Source organism: Panthera leo, chromosome C1 (assembly GCF_018350215.1).
Source record: "Panthera leo isolate Ple1 chromosome C1, P.leo_Ple1_pat1.1, whole genome shotgun sequence".
NCBI classification, from domain to species: Eukaryota; Metazoa; Chordata; class Mammalia; order Carnivora; family Felidae; genus Panthera; species Panthera leo.
The window spans coordinates 205,903,984-205,926,959 of record NC_056686.1 but is presented as its reverse complement, the minus strand read 5'-3'; the positions used below and the strand labels follow the sequence as shown (position 1 = coordinate 205,926,959).

General features: G+C 40.2%; 1 protein-coding gene across 1 annotated transcript in view; it reads left to right on the top strand.

Annotated features, from left to right (window-relative positions):
- SCG2 (secretogranin II) overlaps positions 1-22,634 on the top strand; it is a 47,861-nt gene extending 25,227 nt beyond the window's left edge. Inside the window, exon 2 of the mRNA XM_042953331.1 lies at positions 20,722-22,634. Within this exon, the coding sequence (XP_042809265.1) occupies positions 20,737-22,593 (1,857 nt within the window). The 5' untranslated portion in view covers positions 20,722-20,736 and the 3' untranslated portion in view covers positions 22,594-22,634. The remainder of the gene's footprint in view (positions 1-20,721) is intronic.
- Positions 22,635-22,976: the final 342 nt, after the last annotated feature.

Sequence of the window (22,976 nt, the reverse complement as noted above, 5' to 3'; positions counted from 1 at the left end):
GCTGGCCCTTGAAGGACTGTAAGTAGGGCGTGGTCAAGAACCCACATCCACCTGCTTGGCTGGTCTCTCACACGTCAACTGGATATGAGCAGAACTCTCCTCTGGGTGGGTGGGTCCTGTTGCTATCCTCCAGCGGCTAGGATCACCATCAGTGCCACCACCTTCATGATTGGGAGGGTCCCTGCTCCCCTACCTTCCCCAGCAGGTGGAACTTCCTCCGACAGACAGCTGGACAGCCGTGCCTGCGATGGCTCGCTGCTTTGGTCGCATAGCCTGGGCGGGTTCCTCGGTGTCCATCCTCCAGCTCTCGTCTTCCTCTCTTGTCCATACAGCTGCCGGTCCAGTGAAGGAAGGGGCCTTCTAGTGGGGTTTCCTTTAGCCAAATTTTGCAAAAAGTTGAAAGATTTGATGAAAAGTGGCCCTTCTGCCAGCAAGCACTCTCTCCTCCTAATGAATGGGAGATTGGTATGCGGAGGGGCACAGAGATGAAGTCAGGCTGGCTTCTTCCCGTTAAAAATGCAGGAAAAACAAGTCAGCAAGGCTGTAGTGCAAGGAGATGCAAAACCCAATTTGGAGCAGTTAGGTGTAAGTTCCAGGTGTCCAATTGGGAAGTTGTCGGAGAATTAGTCCCACGGTGGTCTTGGGATTAGTGTCTCCTCCTTAGAGTCCTGTGTTTAAAATACAGAAGGAACTTACAGAATGAGTAGTCACAGGGATGCAAGGTAAAGCATAGGGAAAACAGTGGTATTGTCGTAGCGCTGTGCGGTGACAGATTTATGGTGAGAATAGCATACCATGTGGGTGTGTCCAATCACTGCGTTGTACACCTAAACTAATGTAACATAGTGAGTCATCTAAACTTCACTCAAACAAGAAATGCCAAGGGGTGCCTGGGTGGATCAGTTGGTTAAGTGTCCGGCTCTTGATGGCAGCTTGGGTTATGATCTCATGGTTTGTGGGATCGAGTCCTGAGTCAGGCTCTGTGCTGTTGGCACGGAGCCTGCTTGGGATTCCCTCTCTCCCTCTCTTCCTGCACCTCCCCTGTTCTCTCTCTCTCTGTCTCTCAAAATAAATAAATAAATATTTTTAAAAAATACCAAAAAAAAAAAATATATAGCAGGAACTTGATCTTCTGCTTCTGGTTCACTTGCCTTCCCAACCTGATTTGTTTTGTTTCCTTTGACTCTTCCCTGGGTAGCTTTAGAGGACTTGCTTCAGTCCAAACTTGGAAGAGAAAACCAAAATGAACCAGTGGGCAAGAGCGGGAGGCAGTCAGGCATTGGGGAATGCACTCTGAAGTAGCTTGGGGGGACAAGGGGGGGCAGATCACAGAGTAGCCTCAGGAACTGCCCTGCTCCCCGGCCTGGAGGGATCCAGGAGAGGTTGGGGTGCAGGGAGGCTGTCGGTCCGCCCTGCTAGTTTAAGTATCCGGAAGTTTAAACCCGAGTCTCGGCAGTGGAAGGAACGTGGGACTTGAAGACCAACAACCCTTGTTTGGATCTCTGTTCAGCCACATTCTAGCTGCGGGGCTTTGGGCAAAACAACTCAGATTTTCCCTTTCGTTGTCTGCAAAATGAGAAGATTGATCTAAATGACTTCGTTTGCAGGAGATGGGGGTGGATTCCGATCCGTAGAGCTACCTTCGCAGGATGTGTGAAGAAAGGGTCTCTTTAAACTGATGCTCCCACCCTCAGCTTCAACGGAAAGCTCTTCATTAAAGGCTCTAGCTTGAGGCAGTTAACGTTCTCATTAAAATGCAAATTTATTCTCCACGCAGCTGCCCTGGTAGTTTTCCTTGTGTTGTCATCTATTTCCTTTCTCTACTTAGAAAGTGTGACGGTAATAAAACCCAAATTCCTTAACCTGGCATTTCAAAGCACACTCTATCAAGACCCCAGCCTTACTCTAGCACTATCCAGCAGGCAATGTGGGGGCGTGGTCGGGAGGCAGGTGCTGCGGGGGCGTGGTGAATAGGCTGGCCCTGTGGGGGCGTGGTCAGCAGGGATGGGCTGTGGGGAAGTGAGAAGGCTGACAGTGTGGGGGCGTGGTTGGGAGGCAGGTGCTGTGGGGGCGTGGCTAGGAGGGGAAACTGGCCTGGGGTCCTCTCAGCTTGGCTTATTCCAAACGTGAGCTTGGCAATATTATGAGGTATTTTGCGCCTTCAGTTTCCTTCTCTGTCAAGAGAATAACAAGGGTACCTATCTCGTGAGAGTATTACAAGGATAAGTATTATAATTTGTTCAAAACACTTAACCCCGTGACTGGAACAAAGTCAACATTTAGTAAATGTTCACTGTTTTTGTGGCAAACCACTATCCGTTTTCTCCAACAGATCTATTTCCTCCCCACTCTGCACGTTGTTCATTTCATCCACTCAGTAGAACATGTTCGTACATCACCTTTTTTTTTCTACCTGAAATCTTTCTTCAAGGTCCTGTTCAAATGCCACCGTATCCAGGAAGCCTTTCTTGAACTTTTGGGAGAATTAATTACCCTCACTACCTCTTGGCTCTTTCCTTGTGCCTCTCTTGAGAATGTATTTTATTCTGTTTTATCCGACAATGATTTATGCATGTAGCTCTTTCACCCCACCTCCATGCAACCACCTTCATTTCCAGCCACCAGCCTGTGAGCGCTAAGAGGGCGGAGAAGACAGCTCATTCCTCCTTGAATAATTCAATTAGTTCAATAAACATTTGATGAATGAGCAAATGACGGGATGAATGCATGAGTGGAAGGTTACTCAAATGGCGCTTTCTGTCATTATTACAGATTGGTTCTATCAGAGAGTAGGACTTCAAGAAACTTGAGTTTCAATATGGTTGGTGCTCATGGGATGTAAGGCTTGAGGTTTGAGATGCAGCCATGGAGAGGCAGGACTGTGTGGGGCCAAAGAAGGTGTCGGGTCCCCAGACAAGTGCTACTTTCTTTTTAAATTAAAAAGAAAACTAAAAAGCTCTGTGGCCTTGGTCTGAGTTGATGGTGACACGTAATTACATGAGAGATGATGAATAGACAAGAACAAATGCTGTAAATCTGAATGTAGCAAAGCCCATATCCATCTTGCTGGATTTTGCACCTCTAGGTAAAACCCCCTGAATTGATAGTGGCTCTTGAAGGAGGGAATTGCTTCTCTCAAAGATTAATGGAGTGATGTGGGAGGCCGAGGCAGAACATATCCTGTAAGACCCAATTATACAAAACTGGGTTCCAGCAATCCCAAAATTAGCTTTAGATTTGCTTAGTGAGGATTCTACTTATTTAAAAGATGATCACCAAAGTCTCAGGTTTGACTTCACTTCACTGATCACATTTTCAAGTGGGATGGAAAAGTGGGATTATTCAGGTGAAACTGTAATCTCAGGACCAATAGGGGGTTGAGAGTTCCTATAACTGTCCAGCACGCTCACCAGGTGCTCCACTAGCCCTGGGGCAGCAAAGACAAAAGTGGAGGAAACTTTCTGGGGAGTCTGTGGAAAGCTTTCCATTGCCATGGCCTCTGGGAAATGACCATCAGTGCCACCAGCAATGGGATGCTGTTGACATTTTATCCCTTTTACTTTCTATGTTTCTCTCATGCTCCATTCCAGTAGTTTCTGTCATCTTCTCAGGGTTCTCTTTAATCAAAACTAGCAGGCCCATCCCAAGTCTCCAGAAACCGCGGGCCTCCCTCACAAGTTTTCTGACCTTGAACTTAATGATTGCTCTAGGTTCTACTCATAAGTCTTTAGCTACTTAGAGTCTCTCTCGTGTCCAGTTCCTTGGCATTCATGATTGATTTAGGATAATTTGTGGGAGTGGGGAGGGGCTTCCTTTTATCTAGCCCTATGTTGAACTACTACGTCCAAATGCATCCATATCTCCAGATTCTGGAACTGGGGCAAGCAGGGCCAGATCTGGTATCCAGCCCAGGAAACCAGGAGGCCAAGTCCTCAACCCCAATCACCCCGTTGCCTTGGAAATGGGGTCAGTCTGTTTGTTTTCTTTTTCTCCCTTAAGGAGGAGCGAGTTGCTATAGAAAATTGTTAAGATCTCGTAATGTACCAGGCACTTTACATTTATTACAACTTTCCATTTAATCCTTGTAAGGGTAGGAAATACTACTAAGAGGTACAGTCACAAATCATACCCAGGTAATCTGACCACAGGCCATTTGTGTTTATCTATGATACTCCCTGAGATTCAGCTTCCTCACCAACAAAATGGTGATAATATTAGTTTGAATCACAGAACATTGTCTATTTTCAATATTTTCAATATAAAAATGACAGTTTCAGATAGTTCAACATGTAATATTCCCTGCCTTATAAGTTAGTTGTAAAGATAGTCTTTGTCAAATGTCTGACACATAGCAAACTTAATTAACTTTGGCTGTTTTAATTGTACTGTTTGCTTCATTTCTTACTTTAACTGTGTGTGTGTGTGTGTGTGTGTGTGTGTGTGTGTGGTTTTCTGCTCCCTGTGTTATAGCTATAGTAGTGTGTCTAACACTTGGCAGATAGTAAACCCTCAATAAATACCTATTGAATTGAATGGGATTTAGCGGAACTTGTAAAGAAAAACAAAACAAAATGTGTGCCGTATTCTATGAATTCCAGAGTGGATGTCATTTGTAACCAATAATTGTATCCATCCCATCTGTGCTCTCCTTTTGTTTTTTTATTGGTTTCAGGGGGTAGAATTTAGTGATGTGTCACTTACATACAACACCCAGTGCTCAGCACAGCAAATGCCTCCTTAATGCCCATCACCCATCTAGCCCAACCCCCTGCACACCTCCCCTCCAGCAACCCTCAGTTTGTTCTCTGTATATAAGAGTCTCTTATGTCTTCCTCCCTCTCTTTTTATTTTACTTTATTTTTCCTTCCCTTCCCCTATGTTCATCTGTTTTATTTCTTAAATTCCACGTATGAGTGAAATTGTATGACATTTGTCTTTCTCTGACTGACTGATTTCACTTAGCATAATACACTCTAGCTCCATCCATGTTGTTTCAAATGGCAAGATTTCATTCTTTTTGGTTGCCAAGTAATATTCCATCGTATATATAAACCAGATCTTCTTTATCCATTCATCAGTGGATGGACATTTGGGCTCTTTCCATACTTTGGCTATTGTTGATAGTGCTGCTAGAAACATTGGGGTGCATGTGCCCCTTTGAATCAGCATTCTTGTATCCTCTGGATAAATACCTAGTAGTGCAATTGCTGGGTCGTACAGTAGATCTATTTTTAATCTTTTGAGAGGAAACTCCATACTGTTTTCCAGAGTGGCTGCACCAGTTTGCATTCCCACCAACAGTGCAAAAGGGTTCCTCTTTCCATTTGAGCCCTCCTTATTGGTGTATGGTTAATAGGTCCTACTTTAACTTTTCTCATCGAAGACTTCTGAAAAGTGGTTGTCTTGTTGTCCTGTTGTGGCTACTTGATAAAAGCTACAAGCTCCTAATTTCAACACCCAAAACTAGGATATCCTGACAATAGAGAAAATCTTGGCCTTCAACAAGTGTCTTTCTTGTTTTAAAAATAGGTCTTTGTTTTTTATTTTTTAACGCTTATTTATTTTTTAGAGCTAGAGAGAGACAGAACACAAGTGGGGGAGGTGGGGGCGGTGAGGGGCAGAGAGAGAAGGAGACACAGAAGCTGAAGTAGGCTCCAGGCTCTGAGCTGTCAGCACAGAGCCCAAGCCGGGGCTCTGACCCACAAACCATGAGATCATGACCCGAGCCGAAGTCAAATGCTTAACTGACTGAGCCACCCAGGTGCCCGTAGACCCATTCTTTTGCTAGGCTTAGTGTCTTTGGGTTCGGGAGACACAGCTAACCTCTGGAGCATGCAGTGTCTTCTGGAGGAACACAGGTGTGGCAAAAGAGGCTCTGGACCTTGAGATGAGGTTTCAGAACATCCGTGCATCTCATGTGACTTAAGTCACGCACCACGCGTGGGACCAACTTGGGTTTTGGACAGCTGAAGAAAGCGGCGTATAAAATCTCCGCTGCCTGGGAGGTTAAGATGACACAAATTCTATTCTTCTCTTGGCTGCTTCCATCCATCGTTGGCAGCCACGTTCAAAGTTTCCCGGCTACCTGGAATCATCTGCATCCCCCCTGTGCAGAATTAATCAAGATCTCCTCCACTGCCCCTTGAGTACACATTTATGACAGCCCATTGCATTTAGGTTTGTATAGATGGTTTTCCAAAAGCCATTTCTCCCACTAGACACTATGCAGGCAGCCCTCGAATCTTAATCATGTTGTAACACTGATGCCTAATGCAATGCTTGGCACAAAGAAAATAGCCAATAAATGCTTGTTAATAATAGCACTGTGCTTACTGTTCTGACTGAATCTCACAAAACCCAGACCTACTATGATGATTTCTATTTTATGGACGAGGAAGCAAAAGCAGAGAGAGTAGCCTGATCAGGACTCACAGCTAGTGAGGGGCAGAGGCAGATTCGAACCTGGGCAGTCTGGAGCCAGAACGTGCCCATTAACTGCCTCCCTCTCCTTTTAATAGATGGAGGCTTCTTGACTTGTGGCTAAAATGAAGAGTAATGAAGCATGGTTCAGAAGGAAGGAATTCACTGTTGTAGGAGGAAAACAGGATTTCCTCTCCTGGGCTTGTGACTGGTATTGTTCAAAGACCCCACACCCTACTTCAGCTGATGGGTACTGGTGAGACACGCGGGCAATTGAAAGATTTCAGAGTTGAGGTCAGAGGGGAAAAATGCCCAAAAGGGACTCTGAAGAGTCTCATTCACCCAGAACACTAATTGGCTCAGCAGCCGAGAGGGCCGGGAGCCTTCGGGGTTTGCTTGCGAGGCCCCCTGGCTGCTCTGACCCGCGGCTGCCGGTTGCTTCAGCAGCATCTGGACACCCAAGCGTCGTGACATTTCAGCCTTGTTCCTGAGGCTCATTAGGACAGAGCCGGGGGATGCATGTAATGAGTGGCTGCGCCTCCGTGAATGCCTAATGTGCAAATTGCTTCCCCCGCGCGCCCTCGTGCAGGGCGGTGCGGGGAGACTGATGATTAAACCGTGAACCTGGCCCCGGGGCTAGGGCGGCGGCGGCGGCGCGCGCCTGAAATGAGGTGTTCGCTTCCATTCATGTCTGCTGCGGATCCGCCCGAACCTCTGCGCCCCAGCGGACCATGACTCACGTCTTATTCCCTGTAGCCGCGTGTGTTTTGACTTTCAATTCATCCGTCTGACGCCACGCCGGGCTGAAGTCAAGGCAGCTTGGGGCAGAAGCAGCTTCCCAGAAGAAACGCCACCTCCGCCGGCTGGAGAGCGGAACTTGGTGCCAGCAGCTACGCAGACTTTTGCCTCCGCTCTTTCTCATTCCAGTGGCGGGGATGGGGGGCGGGGGGCGATGCCTTGCCTGGCAGGGGCGTCCCGAAAGCAAGTCTAATCACGTGGGAATAAAGGAAATGATCTTTTAGCTGGGTTACAGTTTCAAAGTTCAGCTATTGCTAGCCCGGTGTCAGTGAATTCCCAGGGATTGGGAGGTGGATGATAATCAGGCAGGATATCTCTGCAGAGGGCCGCAAACTTTCCAGAGCATTTCTACGACTGTTACATAATTGGGCCCTTGCAGCAACTCTCTAAGGCTCTTATCCCAGGTAATATCACGTCTTTTGGCAAATTAAGAAACAGGGGCTCGGAGGGGCGCGTGGGTGGCTCAGTCGGTTGGGCATCCGACTTTCGCTCAGGTCATGATCTCAGGGTTCCTGAGTTCCAGCCCCGGCGAAGGTCTCAGTGCTGACAGCTCAGAGCCTGGAGTCTGCTTGGGATTCTGTGTCTCCCTCTTTCTCTGCCCCTCCCCTGCTAGCTCCCTTGCTTGCGCGTGCAAATATATAAACATTAAACATAAATAAACATTTAAAAATAAATATGATTTATTTCTCTCTCTCTCTCTCTCTCTCAAAATAAACATAAAAAACAAAACAAAACAAAACAGGGGCTCAGAAAGGTTGAGTAATTTGCCTGTGGTCACACAGCCAGACAGGAGCCTAGTGTTATACCTTCCACCATATTTAACTCCTGCCTGTTGAATTTGTTCTGAGGCTAACTTTACTGCGGAACTAAAACATCTTTAAAATTTAAATGATTTTTGGGTTTTTTTTTTTTTCGGTTATTGAATATAGCATTTTTGGAGATGGGAAGAACTTATACAACCAATAGTCCTGGACTTATACAACCAATAGTCCTGGACCCCAAAATGAAAATTAAGCCCCACTCAAGGTTGAACTACAATGTAACACAAAATTTCCAAAAAAAATTAGTCCTTTGAAGAATTTTCTTGTTATCTTTAAGGATTACTTCTACTCCTATTTTCTTAATATTTTTCTATACTGAGTCTTTTGTTAAGCTTAAATGAAAGGAAGTTTGTATCACTGCCTCAACTTAAAAATTTTATCACCTCCATAAATAGGCAACCCAAACCATAAATTCAATAAAGTATAGAGATGTTAACAAATTTCTGTTTAGATCCTGCAGCCTATAAAAAGCTCTGAGCCTAAGGCCAAAAAAAAAAAAAAAAAAAAAAAAAAAAAAAAAAAAAAAAAAAAAAAGATTTTCAAGTGTCACAAAACTGTTCAAAACATACTAGCCCCAAACTGAAAATTTCATCTTTATATAACCAGGAGAATGGAACAAAGAATAAATTTCAGACTGTACAATTCAGTTATACTTTTGCCATGTCTATGCCTGACATAAAATCACTTTCAATGGTGCTGTGGCTACGCATTCTGTACTTTGAGAAACAGATGTATCTGGTTGACTCTTTTGATAATGGGAGCCCCCAGGGGAATGCAAGACAAAATCCTCATTGCCAACTTATCTCACTATTCTTCCCCAGGTAAGACTATGACTGTTACTCAAGTTGTAGTAATATTTTAAACCACTTGATCTCAATATTTGTATCAGTCAGTTTGGGCTAAGTGAGGTACAGTAACAAACAATCCCCCCAAATCAATTGCTTAAAACAACTTTATTTCTTGCTCACTCTGCAAGCCACTGAAAGATCTGGAAGGCAACACTCCACATTGCAGTCAGTCACTAAGGGACCAGGCTGTGTGGGCAGTCACTATCCCAAACCTTGCCTGTCACTGTGGTGAGGGAGAGCGAACTCTGTGGTATGTCCACTCTAAGCTCATGGTCTAGAACTTGTCACATGGTACCACCCAATCAGGAGTCCAAGAGGTGTAGTTATATCATATGGCCAGAAGAGGAGAAAATCAGAAATATTTAGTAACAGTACTAAGAGTTACAACAAAATTTTAAGATTACATACGCATTTGAGCATCTGTTTATGGCTCTGGAGCTGTCTGATAAAAGGAATACTATAATATACACTTAAACAGTTGTGTTCAATTTCATGGGATTCAATGGACTTCACCTTAAAACTCTATGCTCTAATAAAAGGAGTAACTGCATGCAGTGGGGGTAGGGATTGATCAAGGAAGGCTTCGCTAAGGAGACAAATCAACTAAATTTTTTTCAAAGAGTCAAAATGGTGGAGAAGAGTGGTAGACCATTTTCAGGGCAACGAGAATGATGTGTGCCTTTGAGAGAGCAGGACACACACAAGAAAGAAAAAAAAGAGAGAAAGAAAGAAAAAGAAAGAAAGAAAGAAAGAAAGAAAGAAAGAAAGGATTAAAGATGGGTCTGATGATAGTAAGTATACCCTCTGGTAGAGAAGTTTACATAACTGAAGCTGAAAAACCAGGAAGTTAGGACTGGAGAGGTATGGGAGAGCATTGAGGAAAAAAAAAATCAGTGAAAGATCTCAAACTGTGGAAAGTTAATCGAGTTGGTACCAGTTGAGCAGAGGAAACTCATAATGGAAAAATGTTGAAAGATAATTTGCTATTATATTTTTAAGCATCAAGCCCTGTGGTTTCCATTTAGTAGGCAATTAATATAAATTGACTTTTATTTTTTTAAGTCAAACACTCCAGTTATTCAATCAATAGTATTTTCTGAGTGCTGGCTCAGAATAGAAATAGAAACTATTTCCCTTAAGTTACCAACTTCCTGGAGGAAAAATGTGTATGAGAAAGGAGATTAGTGATAAACACTGGAGAGGTTGGAAAGAGATTCTGAGAAAGACCAAACATAAGGGGATGTGAAGAGGCTGTGGAAATAGACAAATAAGAAAGAAGTAACTGGGAGAATTAGCAATGGATAGGGAAGAAGGGGGTGGAGGGAGTACAGGAATGAGCTAAGGAATTATGATTCTGTGGTTGGAACTGTGGGTCAGAGATTATTATTGATCATGTGAGGACATATAGGAGGAGATAAGAGATTGGGAAGGAATTGGGTCAGCTTGGGTCTTGATATGTTTCTTTGTAGATGTGAGTACTTTTAAGATTGGTTTGGATGGCTTAGGGGTATAGAGTGAAAGAAACAAAACAAGATCCCTGACCTCATGTCCTCAAAGAGATTATAATCAACTGGGAAGAGAACAGTCTAAGAATCTTACAAATAAATACTACCTTACAACTGCAATAAGTTCTAACCAGGAAAGATACATGGCCCATGAGAGAATATTCTGGAAAGAATTTGCCATGTCAAAGAAGTCAGAGAAGCTTCTCCAGAAGAAAGGGTAACTGAGCTTCCTTGGAAGTAAGAGGTTGGATGGGAGAAGCAGTGGGGGTTGGGGAGATTTCCTAGGGAGAGAGAGAGGAAAAAGGATGTTTGCTCTGAGTTAGATGCTGTTAGGAGTCTTGAATTAGGAAAAGGATGTGCTTTGGGGATGGGGGACCAGAATGAGGACTCATGAAGAAAATTCAGTCAAGCGGTTTCACTTGGGAAAAACACAGGGGCGGGGGGAGGGGGGTGGGAAGGCACAATTCGCATCATAGGGAAGAGGACTGAGACCAGCTCTATGGAGCCCTGGAATTCTAGCATCCATGGTCAAGCCTACAAAAGTTCATATGTCAGGCCAGTACAAGGGAAACAACCCAAAATTTAATAATAAAGTTGTTCAAAGATGGAACAAGTGAAATCATAAGGTAATGAGTTGCTTGCCATTGGAGGTATTTAAGTATATGCTGGAAAGTTGTTGTTATAAATGTGACGGAATAAATGAAAGTAATAGACTAGGTCAGAGTAGATGTGCCTTTCCAATCATAATAACCTATAAGCTAGTTTGTACTCCGATAAACTCAACTGTATTTATTCAAGATTCAATTTAAAATGAAATCTTTTTAAGCTGAGAAAAAGATGTTCTTTACAAATGTCAGCAGCATTTTCATAATAAGAGTAAATAATGGACTGGTGAGCAAGTCTCTAGAAAAGCTGTAGGAAAGGTCAAATGTATTTACATTTAAATCTAGCTTTATGTTTAATGAGAAGTTGGGATATGAGGAAAGTTTAAAGATGTAAGAAATGGAAAAATTAGTGTTTCATTATGCCATCTAAGAAAGGTATGGAAATAACCATATCTTTTGAAGGAGACAGAGAATCAAATTTACTGTAGTATTGATAGGACCTCTCTTAACTAATCATATTTTTAGTATTCTTCTTTATATCAGATGTGATTTATGAAATGGCCCTGGAGTCACTGCTTCTAGTCCCAAGCCCCTTGGGCAGCAATAATGGGGATATTTCATTTCCTCATGTTTAAAGCTACTGAAGCAACTTTTCCAAATACTCACAAAGGACAACTGGTACAGATGCATTTCATTCTGCTAATGTTTGCTTATGGGACTCGAAGTAGTTTAGAGTACTCCAAAAGGGGCTGGTTAAAACCAAACTGGAACTTTATCAATCATGTCTCTCTTTGTTGTTTTTTACTTCAGTTTTCCCCCTACATCCCCCACTTTCAGGGTTCTTACCTCTAGTCTACAGTCTTTGTTCTGGCTTTTGAGGATTCTCGGGGTTCACTGTATAGTCTTTTTCTCAGGCTTGCTTTCTTATGCTGTAATTCTCTGTTTATCAAAACTTAGGATCCATCAGAATCACATAGAGGGGTAATAGGACCTCAATCACTAGGATCCATCCCCAACGTTTCTGATTTGATAGATCTGAGTGGGGTCTGAGAATTTGCGTTGCTATTCTCCAGGTGATGGCTGGTGTTGTTGATCTGGAACCACAGAGAGAATCACGGCACTGTCACTGTAAATTCCCCTACCTGTAGCATATCCTCCTTTCTTCAGTGTCAAAGTCGTAGATGATTTGATTTGTGTGCTGATTCCCAGACTCCATACTGAAAGTTCAAGAAAAAAAAAATTGCCTGATTTGTGGGATACAGGCTCAGTGGCTTTCTTTGGGGGAGGAGATTTTAGGTTGGGGAGCCTGTTTTCAATTCCCGACTTCATATTACACATGGGAGTGCCCTGCCTCCAGAAGTGATATACTCATTTTACCAAAATAGCACTCTGAACTCCCAAAAAAAGACTACGTGAACTGTGAAAGTCATCTGGTGAATCAGTGGGAGCCCTGAAGACAAAATGCTAAACTTGACCATAATGATGCTAAACTTTGACCTTGAAGACTCTCATGCAACTCCTTGGGCTTCTGGTTAAAAGGAGGAATAAAAATGTGTACTTGGGTGATTTCCAAACAGAAAATTTCCTTGTTAAAATGTTTGCATGCATGCACTCAAAATGTTGATTCACAAAACAATTATGCCAGGAGAATCTGAAAGATTGAGACATCCAGTGTTGTTTTAAACAAAGTAATTAACTTCTAGGGCACAAACTTCTTTTCCCAAAATCCACTGAGGGAGCAGATGCTCAGACATGCATGGCATTGGATTAAGGAAATGGTACTTTCTTTTCCTCCAATCACCAGATGGTTCTAGAATCCAAAGGCAATGGAAAAGAAAACCTAAATTTATTTAAGTAGCTGTCATTGAGGATTTATGGGAAAGATCATATTTTAGTACCTGGTAGGCAAATGCAAAAATAATTTCACAGCCAAATCCCATTTCACAAAGAGAAGAGGCACAGTGTCCAAGGGTTAGAAGAGGCCTTAAATGTTACGTAGTTTATCTAGGGCCACCAATCATGTGGTATCTTGATAAGAAGGAGAGGCAGAAGGAGAAGGAGAAGGAGGAGAAGAGGAGGAAGAGGAGGGGGAAGGAGGGGGAAGAGGAAGAGGAAGAGGAAGGAGAGGAAGAAGAAGAAGAAGAAGAAGAACTACCATCCCCCAAAACAAAGAATAAACAAATACTAGAATTATAAATGGCTCATTTTTCTTATGTGCAATTTCAAATTTTAACTCAAATACCAGGAAAATGTTTTGCAAAATAAGGGAAACAGTAGAAAAATATAGTGAAAGAAAATCTCCTTAAAAAAAATATCAGCATAAGTTGTTAGCAGTGCCTGGAGCTCACATGAATCAGGCAGTTCATTTGCCTAACCACACTCTGAGAGGATGAAAACTTTCCAGAATGGAGCTTTGATAGTAGGAATGAGCACATCTTAACTCAATTCAAGACAGCATCATTTGGGCCAGCCATTCAGTCTAAGGCAATGGGGTCAGTGTGAGGGTACAGTGGTAGAAAACAGAGTTCCTGCCTCCCAGAACTAGTGAATTTTGTCTGAGAAACTAGATAGTTACAGTATTAAGCACACCCAGTTTCTGATTTATATGTTCTCTGAAAGCAATTTGGCAGGCTCTGCCTTTGCAAGGGAAGTAGAAAAACATTTCATTCTTCTTTGATAGTGAGCTTTTTTTTAAAAAAAATTCATCTTATGACAGGAACATTTATTAATAAAGAAAGTATACTATAACTAAGAGGAAGAAGCGTAAATAAATTTTGGAACCAGGGAGGCAAAGAGTAAACAGGAGTATAAAGAAGGAGGAGTAAACAGAAGAGAAGGGAGGCAGACATGTGAGGAATGAGCAATGAGAAACAGCCCAGACCTTCAGACGGGACTCCGCCAGGAGTCTTATCTTCCAAGGGAGAGAACAATGAGGGGATTAAGAGATGGGGGAGAAGGAGATGACACAAAGAGGAGACAGAAGACACATTGGCTTCTCTATCTTAGTTGCTTTCATACAAATTGAAACAAAATGGGAAGTGTAATGGAGTGGAGGAGAGATACATTTCGAATTGAGGGATAACTAAGAGTGCTTGTACAAATGACAAACTCAAAGTCTGGTCTAAATGAAATATGAAATTGAGTAACAAAGAATGAAATGGCTAAGATTTAAGAAAATCTGATCATAAAAACAAATTAGCCCATTCTGATTACTTAGATTTGAATTGTGAATGATTGGCTTTATCTTCACAGCACATGCAAGGATGCGAGCTAATTTAGTGAGAACTATTACCGTACATGGTACATAATTATTTTGAAAATGGTCCAGATATAAAGCTTTGTTTCTCGGAGGCAATGATAGTTGGCAATTTGGACCTAACAGAAGATTAAAATTTTGTAAGGAACCTTTAGAATGATTTTATCTCAGGCTTAGTAATAGAAAGATTTATCGGTTATCTGTAATATATTGTACATTCTCTAAAAGACTTCACATCAACAGCAACACTGCTTTCTCTCTACATATTACCTTTTAACTTCTTCAAATAGATCTCTATTTGAGCAAATAGTTTCCTTTAGAACAACAACTACTGGCAAAAAATTTGATGTTTTCTAGAGATATGCTAAATATTAAAAAATCGAAAAATTGAAAAATCTATAGAACACAGCCTGCTGGTGCATAGGATTTTCCAAATTCAATAACTACTCTCTTGTTTAAAAGACATTATAATATGCCACATAGCATCAATGAAGTGATCTAATGTTGACTCTTGGTTTCCATTTTTGCTGCCCCAGATGGGAGTCTGGGCCTAGGCCATCTGGACAGTGACCACAAAAAGCAATTGGGACAACCCCTAAGGACTTTTGTCAAAGTGACTACATTCTAGACTGGGATCTTTAAGGGTTGGATTCCTGCCATATTCATTTCTCTATCCTGATAACCTGGCAGAGTGCCGAAATCATAGTCTTTATTATGGAAATGCCTTTGGAAAGAACTAGGTTCAAATCACACCTCTACCAGTTATGAATGAGGAAACAGTGGCCAACTTATTTATTTCTGAATTTCAGTTTTATCATCTGCAAAATGGAGATAAAAACAACTATCTTTCACAGTTGTCATGAGCATCAAATCAGGTTGTAGAATTCCAAGTACAGTGCTTGGAACATCCTGGAACTCTATACATGATATGTATTTATCATAGTATCATATAGAGGCAGGAACTCAGTTACCCACATATGGCTCATTACTCTACCCACACTTGTAGCTGATGAAGCCAGTCCTTCCCAGCAGCTGCCTTCTGACATCTCAATTCTACTTGGAGTTTTTGAATGAAGGTTTATATGGATATTGGGTGATTAACCTCAGGAAAGAGATTGACTTTGGGATCTTAGTTTCCGGTCTGTACCAAAAGAGTTCAATTCCATATTTATGTACTAGCTTGGTCAAGAGTGACTTCCTTGAGAGCTGTTGAGACATATGTTGAACTAATTCAACCCTTTAAGAGTAAGCTTGCAGAATTTTCTGGGACAATATTGATACTGGTTAGTTCAGCTGGCCACGCAGAGCTACTAGAAAGCAAATTAGGTCAAACTCAGAGTGGCTTAAATATTTGTCAAGGTTAAAGAAAATGTCTTTATGTGTAAAGCTAACAAAAACATCATCAAAAGAGCTGATATCATTGAGACGGTAGTTGAGAAATGGGATTTTCAACCCTTTCTCTTAAACCTAGCGCTTGACCTTGCTCTAAAAACTCATTATGAGGCATAAAACTATTGGATGAATTGGCCGTAAGATTCCCATCTGAGCTGTATGACTTCCATGTCAATCCACAGATGATAGTGCTTCTGGTCATTTAGAAAAATCAAATATTTTCAATAGGAGAGCAAGGAAGGAAAATCAAGGGTTATTTTTCCCAAGGTTTTTTTTCCTAATATTTTAAACGATTCCTGTCTCCTTGAGGATTTCAAGAGTTCTGTGGTTTATCTAACATAGTTAGAAATCACTTTAATAAAACCTGATAATGAAATATCTTAGTAAAGTCTTCTTTTCCCAGGAGGTTTCTTACCCATGAGTTTTCCCTTTGAATTTCTAGAAGGAATGACACGGCTGTCCACAGTGCTTCCCAAACACCGCTGGCTAACCTCTTTCTTAGTGCTTTCCAATTTATATCAAAATAATCTGTTTGTCTGTCATCCCCACTAGGCTAAATAGACTAAAGAATCCTCAAAAGCATATATATATATATATATATATATATATATATATATATATATATGGCCATATATATGATGTGATAAAAAGCTATCATATATATATATGTGTGTGTGTGTGTATATATATATATATATGGTATCATATAAAAGCTAACACATGTATATAATTCATCTATGTATCTGGCACTTAATAGGCATTACAAATTATTGAATGGATACATCCGTGGCTGATTATTCATTGAACAGAACTATAAAGGCATCTCTTCTATGGCAAGATTCTTTTCATACTTAAAGTATATTTCAAAACATACAGTTTTTAAAAACTCACATCTTTAATAAAATAGTTAAAAATTTAGACTTATATAAATTATTAAAATATATAATCATATTATCTGGCAAAGCAGAGCAATGGTCATGAATTACAAATACGAGAGGTTGGGAGTTAATCGGTATACTATTCCCTGGATTAGTCATGTGTATGGAAGGTATTCAATTCCTCTGATTCCATAGAAAAGGAAAAAATATTTATAGCTCAACTTGCTTTCAATTGCAAATGAATTCCCATTACATACGTATCACATTTTTCTCTAACAGTAAAAGAATCCGTTTTTCACTTAATGGAAGTTTTTTTATTAACACTCAACTTCTGAGCTTCTCTTTTTGAGACAGGTATTGTAAAAGATAATGACAGATTCATAGAAAATTATTGGGTACTAGACCTGAAATCTTATGACTACCCACTTCAAAACTATATTGAAGCTCTAAAACAAAATTCCAACTCATTAGAACTTTAAAGTTTACTCTCAAACAGAAACCAAAAAAAAAAAAAAAAAGAAAAAAAAAGAAAAAGAAAACTTTCTTTTTTATTCAAATAAATGTGAATTTAAAAATAATGCTGCTTGTGGTCGTGATACAAAATACGACTTTTCATTATAATAATGTGCCTTCCATTCCTTTCAGAGTATACCAGGGAACTTAGGTAATGTAATTTCCTTGTAGGCAATGAAGAAAAAACGTCCTTGTGTGTAAAACTTTTTAAAATAACGACAAAAACAACAGCAACAGGAAACACTTATCACAAGATATTAGAACATAGATGAGATTACGTTTCAATTAGCCGTCTGACAGATTTCGTTCTTTCTAAGGGAAATTGTGCAGAGCCAGTCTCAAAAATTTTGATGAAAGAAAACTGCAATTTTTGCCACAAAAAGACAGGTGGCGTAAGCATGCAGCATTTTTTCCCCCCTTAAATATATAAAGTGATTATTTTCTCTCGGGTTCTTTGAAAAAACTCGCCTGTGCTCCGGTTTGTGGCTGAGCCGGGTGACGTCAGTGTGGCAGTGCGGAGTCAGGCGCGGCGGCTCCCTATAAGCCGAGGAGCTGTCCGGGTGCTGAAACGGCCCGAGCAGCTCACCAGGCGGACTGGGAAGGACATGCTGTGGACCTTCTCTGCCATATAAAAAAGGGGTAAGGCTGCTTTTCCTTCGATTTACTGGAAAGTTCTAAACTGCGTGTTCTTTCCTTAAATCCTAGCTGAGAATAAAAAGACCTTTTGGCAACCTTTTATCTATAGAATAACTGAATAGCAACCTGCTGCTCTTCAACCAATACAAGGACATATATTTATATATAGATAAATCTATATTTACATATAGAATTGAATCTATGATGTATACCATTTGCTGTTGGATATTTATAACCATTATGCTATTCAGATAACCATATGTAAGAAGTGTGAAAAAGTTAAGGATTTTAGTGTCAATACCCATATTAATGTAAAGTTAACTAAGCCTGATATTTTGTTTCTTTCCTTAATGTATTGTTTGTTCTCTTAAGAACTAGATACAAAGCCAGAGATATAATTTATATGTTTAATATTCTTAGCAGTAGGTTTCCAATCATTCAAGGGCTGTTAAACACATTAGTCATAGAGGCAACCAATTTTGGAACTAGTTTTTCTTATTTTCTTTGACATTTACCTTACAAGAGCTCAAAATGAATAAATTGTCTAAAATTATTTTCTGAATTGATACCCTCTGAAAGGGCTTACGTTGTTATTCCCCAGTTTTAGTCCCAGGAGAGTAAAATTAGAATTATCCTGAGTACAGGCTTTTCCTTTTATTCAGGGTGCAATATTATCTTGGGGTATAGGTTGGATGTGACCACGAATTATAGAGAGATGATAATTTCAAATTTCCATGAGGAAAACATTCATAACTGTGTAAGATATTTTTACTATGTTTGAATGAAAGAGGTGGTACAATATTTTACTGTAAATTTTTAATGGGACGAGTGTTTCTTTTTTCTCTGTCCTAATTAGTAGGATTGCTCAAATTAGATATATCCATCTGTATTTGTCAATGCTCCAGTCTAATTTCAATAGAAAAGACGTTTTAGCTTACGAAGCTTTAGTTCAAATTGTACATAGGATATTAGAGCTGTCACCATCTTTAGTAAATAGAAGAGCTGCTACCTGGGAAAGAAATCCCTCCCTCGAGTCTTACGCAAAGGCAATGACTGTGTCATCCGAACTGAACCTTATAAATGACCAAAGAATAGCATGTGTTAGGCTGTGGTTTGAATAACTGCACGATGTATTCTTCCCCAATTCCACAGCAAAGCCCATCTCCGAGATAACGATTTCAAAGACAGGCACATAACTCATATGTTAAGAATACTTCAGGATACTGGTTTCAAAGAAAATAAGTTCATTAAGATTCTTAAGACTGCTATTTCAAATGCCAATGTTGGAAATAGATCATCAAAGCTAAATTAATCCTGAAATAATACAAAGAAGAAATTAGAATGTACTTTTATTTGAATCTAAGAATTTATACTTCTTTAAATTTTACAGTTTCTTATAGGAAACATTAATTCATAGTGAACATTTGAAGAGTTTTCTCTGACATGCCTTTAAAGGTTTTTTTTCTTTCAGTAAATTAAGTAGTCTGATTAATGGGAAACATTTTAATAAATATGCATTTATGGTAAAGAAATTTCTCTAACTACAACCATTGGTAGGTCTAAAAACTGAAAGTATTACTTAAAAACCAAAATGCTCTAGTGAAAAATGATATTTTCTACGATTGATGTCTAAGCTAACAGAAAATTGTGCCCATAAAACTTAGCTTATATATCACAAAATCATGATGCAAGTAAGATATCATGAACAAACATGTGATCTTTCCTTACATTTATTTGAGACAAAATTGCAAATATTAAAATAGTTTTTCAATGTTAGCAATGTTAATGTAAAACATGTAAAAAATAATCCCCTTGCTAATTCATATGTGAGGTTATGAAGCATTGGAGAAAAAAATGAATGAAGATTTTTAAGTAGGAAGAATTCAACATATTGTCTGTGTTTATCTAAATGGGGAGTTACATAGTGGTTATTTTAAGATTTTCTAACAGTATGAGTCATTTAAGATTTCACAGGTCCACACCAAAATAGACACAGACATAAGTCAAGCTGAATCTGAACACTCACAAATTCAGAAATAGACTGGTTAAGAAAACTTATGTTCTCTCTGAAGCATCTGTTATTATTTACTATGTATTCTTAAAGGCTGATGAAAAATATAACCATGATTGCATTTTGCAAGACAGTCATGAACAAAATTATTAGAAGACATATGGAACACAGGCATTTTAAAAGTTTACTTTCTTAGTGTGTTTACACAGGAAGAAACTTCACTAGGTTAGCCTGCTAGCTGGGACCAGAGAAGATCCATATTCTGGAGATTATTAAGGTATAGAACTTTAAAAATTGACAGTTGGGTTTAGTGTCAGTGTAAGAACAAGTTATTTCTGAAAAATATATGTAAATAGGATTCATCCATAAGGAAATTCAGTATGATCGATGTTAGGATGCCGTATTACTTCATCATATATAATGTCACTGCTGTGGTGTTTCTACAACAAAATTAGATGGACAGTCCAAGAACTAACCCACATGGTTTCTTGATACAACCTTAAGGAAATCATTCAGTGTGTATGTGTGTGTGTGTGTGTGTGTGTGTGTACATGTGTACATACATACATACATCATGTTTTAAATTAAGGCAACTAATTCTTTTGGCCAATGATTTTGGTAGGAATGCTATACAAGGGAACTAAAAGTCACCTTGGAAATTTTTTATTAATGCATACTTTAAAAACATACTTTAATGCATTATTAATGCATACTTTAAAGACAATGCATACTTTAAGAAAAACAAACTACATGTTTTGCAAATTAAAAAAACAAAACCTCATATCAGTCTTTTTGTTATTATATTAACCAAGTGAATGCCGTGCAAAATTGATGTAGCTGGGTCACAGTTTCAATGGATTCCTGCAGTTAGCTTGTGAGGGGTTGTATAGGAAATATGTATGGCTTTTAAAAAGAGTCATCCTAAGTTTAATGTGAAACAATCTCTGCCATGTGTTCTCCCTCAATGGTCAGTTACCGCTTTTGCTATAGTGACTTCTAGTTTTCCATTTGTGTTAATTCATATTTTCTATGCTTTAGGGACATCTGTCAAACATGGCAGAAACTAAGACTCACCGGCTTGGAGCAGCTCTGTCTCTGATCCCTTTAATTTTCCTCATCTCTGGAGATGAAGCAGCTTCATTTCAGCGAAACCAGCTGCTTCAGAAGGAACCAGACCTCAGACTGGAGAATGCCCAAAAGTTTCCCAGTCCTGAAATGATCAGAGCTTTGGAATACATAGAAAAACTCCGACAACAAGCTCACAAAGAAGAAAACAGCCCAGACTACAATCCCTACCAAGGTATCTCTGTTCCTCTTCAGAAGAAAGAAAATGGTGATGAAAGTCGCTTGCCAGAAAGTACAAGGGATTCTCTGAGTGAAGATGAGTGGATGAGGATAATACTTGAAGCTTTGAGACAGGCCGAAAATGAGCCTCAGTCTGCACCAAAAGAAAAGCCTTATGCTTTGAATTCAGAAAAGAACTTTCCAATGGACATGCCTGATGATTACGAGACTCAACCATGGCCAGAGAGGAAGCTTAAGCACATGCGATTCCCTCCTATGTATGAAGAGAATTCCAGGGATAACCCCTTTAAACGCACAAATGAAATAGTGGAGGAACAATATACTCCTCAAAGTCTTGCCACACTAGAATCTGTGTTCCAAGAGCTAGGGAAACTGACAGGACCAAACAGCCAGAAGCGTGAGAGAGTTGACGAGGAGCAAAAACTTTATACAGATGATGAAGATAGTATCTACAAGGCCAATAACATTGCCTATGAAGATGTGGTTGGGGGAGAAGATTGGAACCCAGTAGAAGAAAAAATAGAGAGCCAAACCCAGGAAGAGGTAAGAGACAGCAAGGAGAATATAGAAAAAAATGATCCAATCAATGAAGAAATGAAGCGTTCAGGGCAGCTGGGCCTCGAGGATGAAGATCTCCGGAAAGAGAGTAAAGACCAACTCTCAGATGATGTCTCCAAAGTAATTGCCTATCTGAGAAGGTTAGTGAATGCTGCAGGCAGCGGGAGGGCACAGAATGGGCAAGGCGGGGAAAGAGCAACCAGGCTTTTTGAGAAACCACTTGATTCTCAGTCTATTTATCAGCTGATTGAAATCTCAAGGAATTTACAGATACCCCCTGAAGACTTAATTGACATGCTCAAAACTGGAGAGAAGCCAAATGGATCGGTGGAACCCGAGCAGGAGGTTGAACTTCCTGTTGACCTAGATGACATCTCAGACGTTGACGGAGACCGTCCAGATGCTTTCCCAAACAAAATGCTCTCCAAGAATGGTTATTCCAAAACGCCCGGTCGTGCTGTGGCACAGGGCCTACCAGAGGGGCTAACTGTTGAGGACATTTTAAGTCTTTTAGGGATGGAAAATGCAGCAAACCAAAAGCCTCCATATGTTTCCAGTCAGTATAACCGAGAGAAAGTTCTGCCCAGGCTCCCCTACGGTCCTGGAAGATCTGGAGCGAACCAGCTTCCCAAAGGTGCGTGGATGCCAGATGTTGAGAATAGACAAATGGCATATGAAAACCTGAGCGACAAGGATCAAGAATTAGGAGAGTACTTGGCCAGGATGCTAGTGAAATACCCTGAGATCATGAATTCAAACCAGGTGAAGCGAGTTCCAAGTCAAGTCTCCCCTGAAGATAACCAACAGGAAGAGGACCAAATTGAGCAGGCCATCAAAGAGCAGTTGAATCAAGGTAGCTCTCAGGAGACTGAAAGACTGGCATCGGTAAGCAAAAGGCTCCCTGTGGGGCCCCCAAAGAATGATGATACCCCAAACAGACAGTACTTGGATGAAGATCTGTTAATGAAAGTGCTGGAATACCTCAACCAAGAAAAGGTAGAAAAGGGAAGGGAGCATATTGCTAAGAGAGCAATGGAAAATATGTAAGAGTTTTCATCAATTGCCCTACTTTCTTCCTCGAACCCCAAGAAAACCCCAACATTTCTCTTTAGTGTGTTGACTTCTATCCTGTTAACACTGTAATATCTTTAAATGATATAAAGGCCGATGATTCCATTTCACTGGGGTATCTGCTTCACTTATTCTGAGTTGTTCTCTTGTGTATGGATATGTGTCAATGTTATGACTTCTGGATAAAAATTAATCATATCCCTTAATCAAGAAAGATACGTGTGATAGTGTTTAATAGTGTATTTAATGGCTGTGGCCTTGTTGATGCTCACATATTATCAAGAGTGTCCTATAATTCTCTGGAAAGTTTTTAATAATTATTGAATTATTTTGTTACTGTCTGTAGTGTTTTGTGAAGT